General features: G+C 36.7%; 1 protein-coding gene across 2 annotated transcripts in view; it reads right to left on the reverse strand.

The window, feature by feature from the left end:
- PTPRG (protein tyrosine phosphatase receptor type G) overlaps positions 1 to 12,906 on the reverse strand; it is an 807,880-nt gene that overhangs the window by 201,057 nt on the left and 593,917 nt on the right. For both annotated transcript variants that reach the window (XM_074284229.1, XM_074284228.1), the window contains exon 6: positions 10,671 to 10,737. In XM_074284229.1, coding sequence (XP_074140330.1) covers positions 10,671 to 10,737 — 67 coding nt within the window. The remainder of the gene's footprint in view (positions 1 to 10,670; positions 10,738 to 12,906) is intronic.

The following is a 12,906-nucleotide window of genomic DNA, read 5'->3' on the forward strand; positions in this document are numbered from 1 at the left end:
TTTGTGAGGGTTTACTTTAGAATTCAAAATTTCTACATAGGGGATTTTTTGGTATCAGGACTAATGGTTGATTGTTGTCATTGATTCTTTTTTTTTTTCTCTGAGGCTGGGGTTGAGTGACTTGCCCAGGGTCACACAGCTAGGATGTGTTAAGTGTCTGAGACAAGATTTGAACTCCAGTCCTCCTGAATTCAAGGCTGATGCTCTATCCACTACGCCATCTAGCTGCCTCATCGTTGATTCTTAAAGAGGGGCAAAATGCTATCGCCATGTTGGGGTCAAAGTACAGTGTGTCCAGTTGTGGCCGATGAGACCAAATCAAGCTCAGAAGGTTCTACTATCAGTTGAGCATAAATAGTCCATATAGCAAATGATACAAAAATTTCTGAAAAATATCATACATTGAAAAAGAATTCATGAAATTCAGTCAATATTCCATTTCTTTCCCCATTATATTTTTGTATTCTCATTTTCCATACTGATCAACAAAGACTTAGTAAAGGCCCACTATGTGTGAGTTTATATATTTTTCTTCAATTTTTCTTTTCTAGTTTTATATTAATTTTGATCTTTGTTTTAACAAGTTGATGGCTTGCTAGTACACGGTAAGCTGCTTCAGGGAGAACTCACATCAGTAACATGTTCATTCCTGTCTTTTAAAATGGAATCAATTTCACTTTTTGGTCATGTTATTGGGGGCTCACCACATCTAGTGCCCTACTGATTGTCTGCCTGGAGAAAAATATTCATTTTACATAAGGGTGAAGCTTCTATGTAGACCAAAAACCTTTGGACTCTCATTTCTTATTACTAACCCATGTTTTCTGATACACTTTATTTGCTGTCCTATTCTATGCTTACCTTTGTATCAAAAGTCACTGAGTTTCAAAGTATAAAATGATTTGATTTTTCTGCACAGTAGACTGTAAAATTCAAAATATACAGTAAAATGTGGCAATCAGCTCAGCAGGAAAGGATGGAGCCATTTTGTTTTTGTCTGTGTATCCCTAGTACCTAAGCAGACCAATATAGCAATATATGAGTGATGGTATATTAGGTGTTAGCGCTTAAAAGAAAGATAAAAACCATATTTCCCTGTCCTCAGGAAGCATAAATTCTACTCTACTGAATATTCTACTTATAGTCTGAATATTGCATTCCGTTTTATGCAATTGTTAAATTTAATTCAACAAGTGATTATTCAGATATTACTATGTGCTGGGTATTGCACACAGGAGACAAAAATGAAACAGTTCCTGTCTTCAAAGATCTTATATTCTACTAGAGAGAAATAACCTGAGATAAATACATGTAAATCATGCAAAAAAAGATATCAAGAAGGGAGAGAACACTAAAGATTGGGGACAATCAGGAAAGGCTTCCTGGAAGAGGTAGAACCTGATACTTTTCCTCCTCCAAATTCTCTGCTCTAAACCACAACTCTCACAATCTAGCCATAATCTCTTGCATGGTTCTTAACCTAGTGTTTATGAACTTTTAAAAAATGGCATTTTATTATCATTTTAATCCTATGTAGTTAATTGCATTTATCTACAAACTTTATTTTGAGAAGGCTTCACCAGCTTTCCAAAGGGATCAATGAAATAAAAATAGTTAAGAAGCTTTGCTCTATGATAAATATTCATAACAATGCAGGGAGAATGTCCATGTCACTACAATCTCTCTTCTAGACTATGTCCAAGGATGTCACTACAATCTCCCTTCTAGATTATGTCCAAGGATGAGTGGTCCAGGGGACTCAGACCTGGGACCCACTCCTCTGCTCTGTCTGCTTGGGATAGGCAGCTTTTCCCATAGTTCTCTCCTTTATGGCATAAAATATACACTGTGGTCAGGAAGACAGGCGGAGTGGGCAGTGATGACACGGAAGAGCATTCCAAGGACAGAAAGACACAGAGATAATGTCCCTAGAGTAGCGGACTCTCTAGTTTTTGGCATATCATATGACACCCCATCTCATGCGCCTTTCATTCCCTTTCTCAATTCCAGTAGAAAATTTGCCTCAAAAGTCTCCTGCTAATGATGGAATCCCAAGACAGCCACCTTTCTTTCTTCAGCTCGCAATTACTCTGCACACAGAGCAAACAGCTTGTCAGGGGTAGTTATGGTAAAAGTTGAAAAAACTGTCACACTGTTAACTGTGTTTTCTTATTGTGATGTCTGATGGCAACCGATGAATGGATCCACTGGGAAACCAAGCCAAGGATGCCTCTCTCCATTCTTAGTGCTACACTATTTTTAACCAAATCACCATTGCCTTTGGGGCGATGAAACCTTTTATAGGACTGTGTGTTCATCTTTAAAGAAATTTCTTTTCCTTCCTGCATATAGGACCACTTTTTTGCTTCCCATTACCAGTCAAGAAATCTCCCCCATCACTTGGCTGAGCAACCAATGTCAACAATAGACTGAGTAAACTCTTTTCCCCAACATACTCTCCAGGTGATCTCAGCTGTTTCCATGGGAGCAATAATCAACTCTACATAGATAATGCTGGAATCTATATATTGAATCAAAACTCTCCTGAAGTCCCAGTTCTACATTGTCAATGATCTATAAGACTTCTCCACTTAGCTGTTCCATAAATATCTTAGATTCAAATGTCAAAAACAGAATTTCTTTTCTTTCTTCACAATCCCAAACCTGCAATAACTTCAAATATTTTTTTTATTTTAATAGGTACCCCTATCCTTCTAGTTACATCATTCAACACCTTTAAAAGACTCATTTTCCTTCACTCATCTTTGTTAATTACATCCAATTTATTGGCAAGTTTTGTCAACTCTACTACCATGACATGTCTCACTAATCCCATGATCACCAGACCCTAGTTTGGACCCTCATCACCTCTATTCTGGACATTCCTGCAATTGTCTCCTAATTACTTTCAGTATTTCTCTTGTCCAGTCTATCCTCCAAAGGTGACCAAAATAACTTTTCTTAAGGCATGAGCCTGACAATGTCACTTTTGATCACAAGCATTTAATGGCTCCTTCACTCATTCCTGGATTCCCTCATTTCTATGTCTTCCTGATTCCTCAATTCTACGTCTTAGAATTTTTAGTTTCATAAAAGGAGAAGGGAAAGAGGAGAAAAGCATTTATTAAATACCTACTATATTTCAAGCACTGTCTTAGGTATTTCATAAATATGACTTTATTTGATCCTTTTAACAACACCTTGAGGTAGGATTATAATTATTTTCTTTCAGAGTTGAGGAAACCCAGGCATATAGTTGCAAAGTGATTTACTCATTATATAATAGTAGGTGAACTAAGTGGAATTTCAACTAATTTCTTTTCCTTTTTTCTTTTCTTCTTTTGCAAGTTTACTTGATAAAGGACACATTTACTTTTTTTTATTAATTTTATAATTATAAAATTTTTTTGACACTATATATGCATGAGTAATTTTTTTTATAACATTATCCCTTGTATTCATTTTTCCAAATTTTCCCCTCCCTCCCTCTACTCCCTCCCCTAGATGACAGGCAATCCCATACATTTTACATGTGTTACAGTATAACCTAGATACAATATATGTGTGTAAATCCAATTTTCTTGTTGCACGTTAAGTATTGTATTCCAAAGGTATAAGTGACCTGGGTAGATAGACAGTAGTTACATTCAATTCCCAGTGTTCCTTCTCTGGGTGTAAGGCCACATTTCTCAAATGTATTGATAACTAAGCCAAATTTATAAAAATAAAAGTCATTGCCCAATTGATAAATAGTCAAAAACTATGAATAGGCACATCTCAGAAGAAATCACAGTTATTAATAGTCACATAAAAGTGCTATAAGTCATTATTGATTAAAGAAATGCAAATTGAAACAAGTGTGAGGTACCACTTCACACCTATCAGATTGGCTAATGTGATAGAAAAGGAAAAAGACAAATGCTAGAAGTGATAAAAAAATTTGGGACTAATGGACTGTTGGAAGAGCTGTGAACTTATCCAACCATTCTAGAGAACAATGTGGAACTTTGCCCAAAGAGTTATAAAACTCTGTCATCTCATGGATCAAGTGAACTATAGCTGGTTCTAAAAGTTTAGCTTGATGAGATGTGCGGTTCCCACAAAACAAGAGAAGGGAATTGTAAGGGTCCTTTAAATGGGCGGCGCCACAGCGCAACAGGAGATTGAGTGGCCCAGAAGTAATCTCTGTGGATATAGGACTGCCCTGTGGGTGGGATCCTGGCCATATTGAGATAGCTTCATAATGGGTGATGACTCTCTCGCTGGTTGGCTGTGCATGTGACCTCACAGGACCTTTATAAGCCCACTGCAGACAACAAGTCACTCTCTTTAACCTGGCTCCCTAACCTGGGAGCTGATCCAAGCGGATGGATAGCCGAGAGGTAAGGAGTTTGACCGACTCAGCAATACCACTACTGTATTGAAAAGAAATTAAAGAAAAAATCAAAAGACCAAAGAAAAAAAAAGACTTAAATGCACAAAACTATTTGTAGCAGCTCTTTTTTGTGTGTGTGGTGGTAAAATATCGAATATTGAGGAGATGCTCATTCACTAGGGAACAACTGAGCAAGTTGTGGTATATCACTGTGATGGAATACTATTGTGCTAAGAAATGAGAAGCAGCATGGTTTCAGAAAAAAATCTGGGATACTTTTATGAACTGATGCAAAGTGAAGTGTGTAGGAGAACTAGGAGTTTTTTACTAACTTTATTTTTCTTGCTTTTTTTTTTTCCAATATGGCTAATACAGATAGATAGATAATGTTTTGCATGATTTTACATTAAAATACTATGGATAAGTTTGAATGAGCAGTGACTGGAAATAGTTAATTTAACCTTTCAGATCTTCTTTTCCTGAATTAGTCCCTAGATCCTTTCAAGAACTGGTTCAAGTGTTATCCATGATCAAAGAACCTTCCTGATTTCCCAGGTATCTTCTCCCTCAATTGCTCTTTATTTGTGTACTTTGCATATATTTTGAATTCATCTGGTTTACATTTATTGTATGTACATAGAAAGCAAGTGCCTACAAGCAGAAATTTTTGTGTTTTTGTTTTTATCTATAATGCACAAGCATAGAGATGGGTGAGAAATATTTCCCGAATAAGGAAAAGAATTCCTGTATCTTGTGTGCAGGGAGTAAAATAGATAAAAGCTGATTAACTTGAAATTATCCAATAAAGTGACTATAACATTTATACTTTTGAATCAGAGATTCTATTATTAGAAATACAGACCAAGGAGGACAATGACTAAAAGAAAGGGGCTCCCTCTCCCTGTCTTTCTTATTTCTCTTTCATTTCTCCTTTCCTCCTTGCCCTCTCATTCTTCATCTTTCTGTGTCATTCTTTCTCTTTTCTCTTTCTTTCATCCCTTTCTCTCTCCACCCCTCCCTCCCTCTCCTCTAATTTCTTTTTCTCTCTTTCTGTACACATCATACACACAAATTCATATATATATATTTGTGTGTGTGTGTGTGTGTGTGTGTGTGTATGACGATACTTTTTGTGGTAGCAAAGAACTAGAAACAGAGTAGATGTCCACTGATTGGGGGAATGGCTAAACAAACCCATTAATAAATATATAATGAAATATTACTATGCTATAAAAAATAACAAATACGAGGAACCCAGACAAGCATGAGAACACAGGAAAAGTGATGCAGAATAAATACACATAAAAATGGAAAGAAGAATCACAAATTGGATTGAAATGCTAAAAAATGATTAAGCCTTGGTCTCAAAGAAGTGCTAGAGAAGACATCCTTCAGCTCCTTTGCAGAGGCTGGAGTTCAGATGTGTGATTCAGATCTCAAGTAAGACATCTTCAATCTGTTCATTGATTTTACTGAACATTTTGGAGCATTGAACCTGGAGTCAGGAAGACCTGAGTTCAAATCCAGCCTCAGAGACTTCCTAGATCTGTTGTGTTGGGCAATTCACTTAAATTTTTTCCATCCCAGTTTCTTCATCTGTAAACTTGGAGAAAAAAAATAGCACCTACTTTCCAGGGCTGTTGCGAAGCTCAGATAACACAATATTTATAAAGTGCTCTGAAATCCTTAAAATATGCTATGTAAATGTGACTACTATTATTATTCTACTGTTTCTTTTATAATTTCTTATTTATAAAGGATTGCTCTTGGGAGGAGTAGGGCATGAGGTGAGTGAAATCTATTTGAGTAAACACAGAACATTTTAAATAGATAAATAAAACCTTATATTCATGTTATACTTTACACTTTTTACAAAGTTCTTTCTTCTAGCTAGAGTTATTAGCCCCATTTGACAGATGAAAGAGCTGAGATTCATAGAAAATGAAGTGCTCTGTCTCCCAATGAATTTACAAAATCAGTAGACCTGGATTCAAATTCAAGATTTTTTCTATTCCTCCATATTACCAGCATTCTTCCTATTACATCAAAATGATCTGATCTCCAAAGTCCAAAGTGTTACTCACCTGGAATAGTGGTGATTTGTAAGGCCTTTTAGTTACCATGGAAATTGAAGGGAACAAGACATAACTGCCAATCAGCTCTCTCTTTATTCTTTTGGACAAAAATCTACCTCATAAAAAGGAACCCAATATATCATGTCTCCTCTAATACACTGCCAGGATGCATCAGAACTTAGGGATTTTATACAGTTCTTCCTTTTAAACTTCTTTTTAACAATCCCTTTAATGTGATATTCATACTCTAAGATCCCAGTATTGGAATAAGAGGAAATAAAACCAATCCTGAGCAGTGGCAGAATACATATTGATTTTCCTCTGCAAGTTTTTCTATCATTATTACAAAGCCAGGAACACTATGAAGGCCATAATTGTTTATATTTCATCAAATTATCAGGTAACCCAGATTCCCTACCCAATAATTCCTGATGGTATTATAAACATTAATTTCTTTTAGGAAAGGTAAAATAACTTAGAAATATCATAAAAAACTATGGAAGATAATAGCATCAAATGAATGTTTGGGGGCCTCCTATTTCCCTCAAATCTGGAAATCTGATTTTTTTTTTTTAATATTCTTCCCAGCTATTTGGGAATCTAATATTTCTACCCTGTCAACGTCATTTTATTTTCTTTCTTTTCTCTTTCCTTCCTTTCTCTTGGTCTGCAATATGAATGTTCTTATGAATCTTTTCCTTCTATGAACCTTAATTTCTTTATCTGTAACAGAAGAGGACTAGACTTCCGAATTCATATCTAGTGATAAAATTCCATGTTGATCTAATCTGATCTAGCCTCTGTAATCAGAATGTAAGCCCCTTGAGGACAGAGAGTGTTTCATTCTTAATTTGTATAACTAGCACAGCTTTCCAATTATCTCCTTTTTGCACTTCTATTCAAATGCTGCTTAGTAGAGCAGGAGGAAATCAGGACATAGATGAATAGGTCCAGAGAGGAGCATGTTGGTAAATATTTAACAATCAACTCTCTAGGGAAAACATACGAACATATACACATGAACCTGGATTGATTGTATTTGCTGATTTCTGAGGTGTAAATGCTACCAATTAAAATGAACAATTCAGCCTGTGTGAGCTGTTTCTAGCATGCCACCGGCTCTACTATACATTTATGTTAGATATTGTCAGCTGGGCCCTCTTGCTTGGTATGATTATGTACAAGGCCCAAAGTCATAGGAGAACAGAGTCAGCAGATTTAAGAGATGTTTTTGATCAACCTCCTCATTTGACACACAACTGCCAAAGTTAATTTCCAAAAGCATAGATGTGACTACGCCACTCCCCTGCCTAAGAAGCTTTGATTGCCTAAAGTATATAATACAAACACCTCTGTCTGGTATTTAAATCCTTTATAACTTGACTCAACCTACCTGTCTAGTCTTCTTATATGCTACTTTATTCGTTTCTCCATGCAGCCAAACTGGGCTTTTTCAGGTTCCTCATATAACACTATATCTCTTATTTCTATATCCCTAAAGTCTAGATCAGTGCCTGATATACAGTAGATTCTTAATAAATGTTTACTGATTGCTGATTTAGTGATAGTAGGATGAGAAAACCAAGATCATGGAATAAAAGTGACTTTTCAAGATCACAAAGGTAGTAAAATGGAGTAACTCAGCTTGGAACCCTGGTCCTCTGACCCCAAACCCAGCATTTCCTATTAATCAAACAATTAATTGTTTTTGAAGGGGAATCTAAGCTCTTTAAGGGTGTTTACTAAGGGCTGACTACATGCCAGATACCATGCCTGGCACAGAATAGTTACTTAACAAATTTTGCTGAATGACTGTTTTGTACCTAGACACTCATAATGGTTGGCAGACAGATAATCAGAATTTCCCAGGCTTCTGAGGGCCAGATCTCTTCCCTGAAGAATTCACAACAGATTTTAAAATAGAAGAGATGCCAAGATAATAAGACACTAAAAAAATCTTGAGAAAATTTCTTCATTTATTGTCAGAACACAACATAGAATGGTTGTATGAAAGATACTGGGGAAAGCCAAATGGACTTCAGATACAAGCAACAAAATCCTAACACCTGAGGACATTTTTACTTCTCTGTTGTGTTTTCTGGCAAAATCTACATAGTGATTCTATTGTGGTAGACACCAACCTACCTTCTTGCTTAGGGTATAGGCTTTGCTGTCCAATAGAATTTAGTAGTTTACAAAATCAAGGAGAACTTATGTTGGGCTTTCTGAGGGCGTTATCATTTAACCCAAATTTATCATTTCTGCCATTAAATGGCTCTGAAAAGAGGACAATTAATTTCTAATGTTATTTGTTTCCATTCAGCACTGTCCACTGGTTTTAGACTACCAGTTAGAAGAAGGAAGGAAAAATAACGTTGGTTAAGCTTGAAGGCGTTAGCTAATGTCTAAAGACAATCCTCTGAAAAGGTGTGATGTTTTATCACAGCAGTATAGATGGAAAGAGAGATTTATTGTGGTACCTAACTGCCACTTCTGTTGACGCCTTTGGAATTTTAATTAGATTATTAAAACTTTGCAAATCATTACATTAAGCCCAGACTCCCACTGCTGGCTGCCACAAGGGTACTTTTGAAATTAGAGGATCTTGGTGTCATCGCTAATGATGCATTACTGATAATAAAGTTGCAAGAAAATTCCTCCAATAAAATTCAGCCCTAAGAGAGAAGATACATTCATCTTTCCTTCCCTACCTGTAATGATCTTGGGGATAATAAGTTGGATACAGAAAAATATGCAGCAGCCTAATGTGTGCTGGTGAGTTTGTATGTACACAAATGTACAGAGGTATATGGACATATACGTACATCATATGTTCATCTCTCTCCCTCCCTCCCTCCTTTTCTCCCTCCCTTCCTTCCTAACTTCCCTCCTTTCCTTTCCTCCCTCCCTTCCTTCCTTCCTTCCTTCCTTCCTTCCTTCCTTCCTTCCTTCCTTCCTTCCTTCCTTCCTTCCTTCCTTCCTTCCTTCCTTCCTTCCTTCCTTCCTTCCTTCCTTCCTTCCTCTTCTTCTTCTCTTCTCCTTTTTCTTTTCTTCTTCTTCTTCTTTTCTTCTTTTCTTCTCTTCTTCTTCTTCTCTTCTTCTTCTTCTGCTTTTCTTCTTTCTTTCTTTCTCTCTCTCTCTATTATATATATATATATATATATATATATATATATATATATATATATATATATATATATATATATATATATATATATATATGATAGCATAGTGGATAGAGAGCCAGTAGTCTTAGAGCCAAGAAGACATAGATACCAGTCTCATTCATTGCACATATTAGCTGTGTGGTCTTGGACAAGTTATTAAATCTTAACTCTCTAATATGATAAATTGCAGAGAATGTTCTGACCTGCTATGGTGAAGAGAGTTTTCATAACAAGGAGTTCCCTATACTAAGGAAATAATGAGTTCAGTCCTTAAGGATTCTATCATATACTACTAGAACATTTATATATTGCTTACTATATGCCAGTCACCATGTTAGTGCTTTATAATTACTGTAACATTTGATACTTACAACAACCCTGGGAGGTGAATGCCATTACTATCCCCATTTCACAGATGAGGAAATTGGGGCCTATAGAGATTAAGTGACTTGCTCAGGGTCACACAACTAGTGTCCAAGGCTGGATTTGAACTCAGGTTTTCTTGACTGCAGATCCGGCTAAGCCAACTAGCTGTCCCTAGCTGCTCCTGTATATATACATGCACATATATAATATATGTATACATATTTCAGCATCCTAATGATGCTCATCAGCTGAAAAAAAAAGCATAATTTGTGTGATCAATCTGATGTTTCAGCATCAGCTCCCAAAATGTCAAAGACAAATAACGTAACTTATAAATGAGCAGAAACTTGAAAGGAGAGTATTTTTAGAACAAATGTAAGACAAATATCAGGTGTGAAGTATCTGGTACTAATAGGAATGATCTATGGACCTGGTCTGTAATTGATAAAGAATACATTCCTGAGCAGTGACTAAAAAGAAACAAATGGTTTATTTTAGCTTGAGCCCATGGGGGAGTAACAAATGGGTCTATTTTCTACCAATCAAAGAGTGGTGTTAATGCCCTTAGACATCACTGAATGAAGAATTTGTGCTTACATATGTCCTCTGAAGAGTGACCCCATTCCTTTGGGCCAAAATTCCAGCCCTTCTTTTTCCAGCCAAAGGAAGTTGAAGTATCTTACTTACCATGATGGACGACACCCTTCAGTCCATGGATAATAGGATCCAGTGCTGGATTGTCTCTCTGACTGACCTACATGGAAAGGATACAAGATTGGTGAAATCTCTTCTGGCATCAGACACAACAGTCTCCATTTAATCTTCTAAACAGAGGGTGGGAGTGTGGGGAGATGTTATCAAGTAAGCTGCTTAGTTCTCACTTATATATGATGGCTTCCACCAAATGTTTGAGATTTATGATGTAATAAAATAGAGGGAGGCAAAATCCAAAGACAAAAGTTCTCAGAATACATTATAACATGAGAAACTTTTATTATATATACAAAAAAAGAGACAGTAGTCAGACCTTGCCCTCATAGAAAAAAAATAATAACAATAACATGAGAAATAGCCTAGTCTACATAAAACCCTTAGGATTTTTCTCCAGCTTTGTGTGTATATGTTGTGTATTTTTATAGTTAAAGTCTTGTCAGATAAAAGTCATTGAAAAGATATCAGAATAGTCCATTATTTTCTGAATATTTTATTAACTCCTCAAGCTTTTTACTTCATCCATTTTATGCCCACTGACTGCCTATGTCCCTCAAGGCTCCATCGTGTGCCTTCTTTTTTCTTTCTATAGCCTCTCACTTAGAGACATCATCAGCTCCCCTAGGCACAAGTATGACCTCTACTCAAATGATTCTCAGTTTTATATATAGCCTCCGTCTTTTTCGTGGGCTCCAGTTCTTTAGCATGAACTGCCAATTAAACGATTTAAACTAGGTATTTTGTAGTCAGTCACCTTCAACTCAACATCATTGAATCAGAATTCATTTATTATCTTTCTACCCCCAACTTGCCCCTCTTCTAAATTTCCACATCACTCTTTAGGGCATCAGCATCCTCTCAGTCACCTGAATTCATAACCTCGGGGTCATCCTTGACTCTTTGATGCATCATTCACCTCATGATTCTTAGCTGTGAAATCTTCTCTATTTCCACAACATTGGCTGTGTATGTCTGGCTGTTGTCAGAGCAATCACCCTAATTCAGGTCCTCACTGCCCCTCGTCTGGACTATTGTAAAAGTCTTCTAACTGACATCAGTGGCTCCCTTTTAGCTCTAGGATAGGAAAAAAATTCCTGTCTCTGGCACTTTAAACTCCTCCCCAAATAGCTGCTTCTTCTCTTTCCCGTCTTCTCTATATTACTTCACTCCATGTCTCTTTAGATCCAGTATATTACTTTACTTGCTAGTATCCTCCTCACATAGAGTGACATCTCTCATTCCCATGTCTGAAATACTCTTTCTCTTTATCTCTGCCTCTTCAAATCCTTGGTTTTCCCTTCTGCGGAAGAGCTTGTTCATTCCACATAGAAATCAGTACCTTCTTCTATGAAATTACCTGAATGCCATTTTGCATCACAAATACACACACACACACACACACACTCACACACATGTGAGCACACATACTATTTCCCCCCCCATGAGAATATAAGCTCTGGGGAGGAGTAAGACTCATCAGTCATATCTTTATATTCCCAGCACTTAGCACAATATCTTGCACATAGTAGGTGCTTTCAAAATGCTGATTACTTGCTATCTCTATGAGGGTGCATCTCTCCATTTTTAAAAAAATGGATTTTGCTGCTTTCTGGCTTTTTCCTGAGAAATTAATATTATAGATATGGAAATATGGCTTGTCTTCTCTCATCTCTATGTCTTTCATTTCCCATGCTCTGCCCCCATTCATTAATCAGATTAACATATCCATTCCTCAACTCTCAGTTTACAGCCACTCTTCTACCTCAGCCTTCCCTGATTGTCCTTATCCAGAAGGGATAAGGCCACTCTCCTAGACTCCCATTCACACCATGTCCTTTCACATTTTGTACACTTTGTATATATTTTATTCCTCTCCACAAAATGGTAGTCTTCATGAGGGCAGGGATTCTGACTCTTCATTTATTTCTGAATCTCTCTCATGTTCTATCATAGAACCATGTGCACAGTAGGTGCTCAACAAGGGTTTGGTTGAATTGTTGGTAGCATGGGACTTCATGGGATCATGGACTCCGAGTTTTAGACAGCACCTCAATGGCCATTTCTAGCTCAACATACACTTGACCAAGAATCCCCTCAATGATGAGCTCTACTCTTGCATTGGTCATCTGGTTATATTTTAACTACATGGGCTTTTTAGGTTAAAATACATTTCAGAGAGAGTACTTCTGATTCATCCCCTCTAGCTGAGTAA

The sequence above is a fragment of the Sminthopsis crassicaudata genome, chromosome 1 (assembly GCF_048593235.1).
Source record: "Sminthopsis crassicaudata isolate SCR6 chromosome 1, ASM4859323v1, whole genome shotgun sequence".
NCBI lineage: Eukaryota > Metazoa > Chordata > Mammalia > Dasyuromorphia > Dasyuridae > Sminthopsis > Sminthopsis crassicaudata.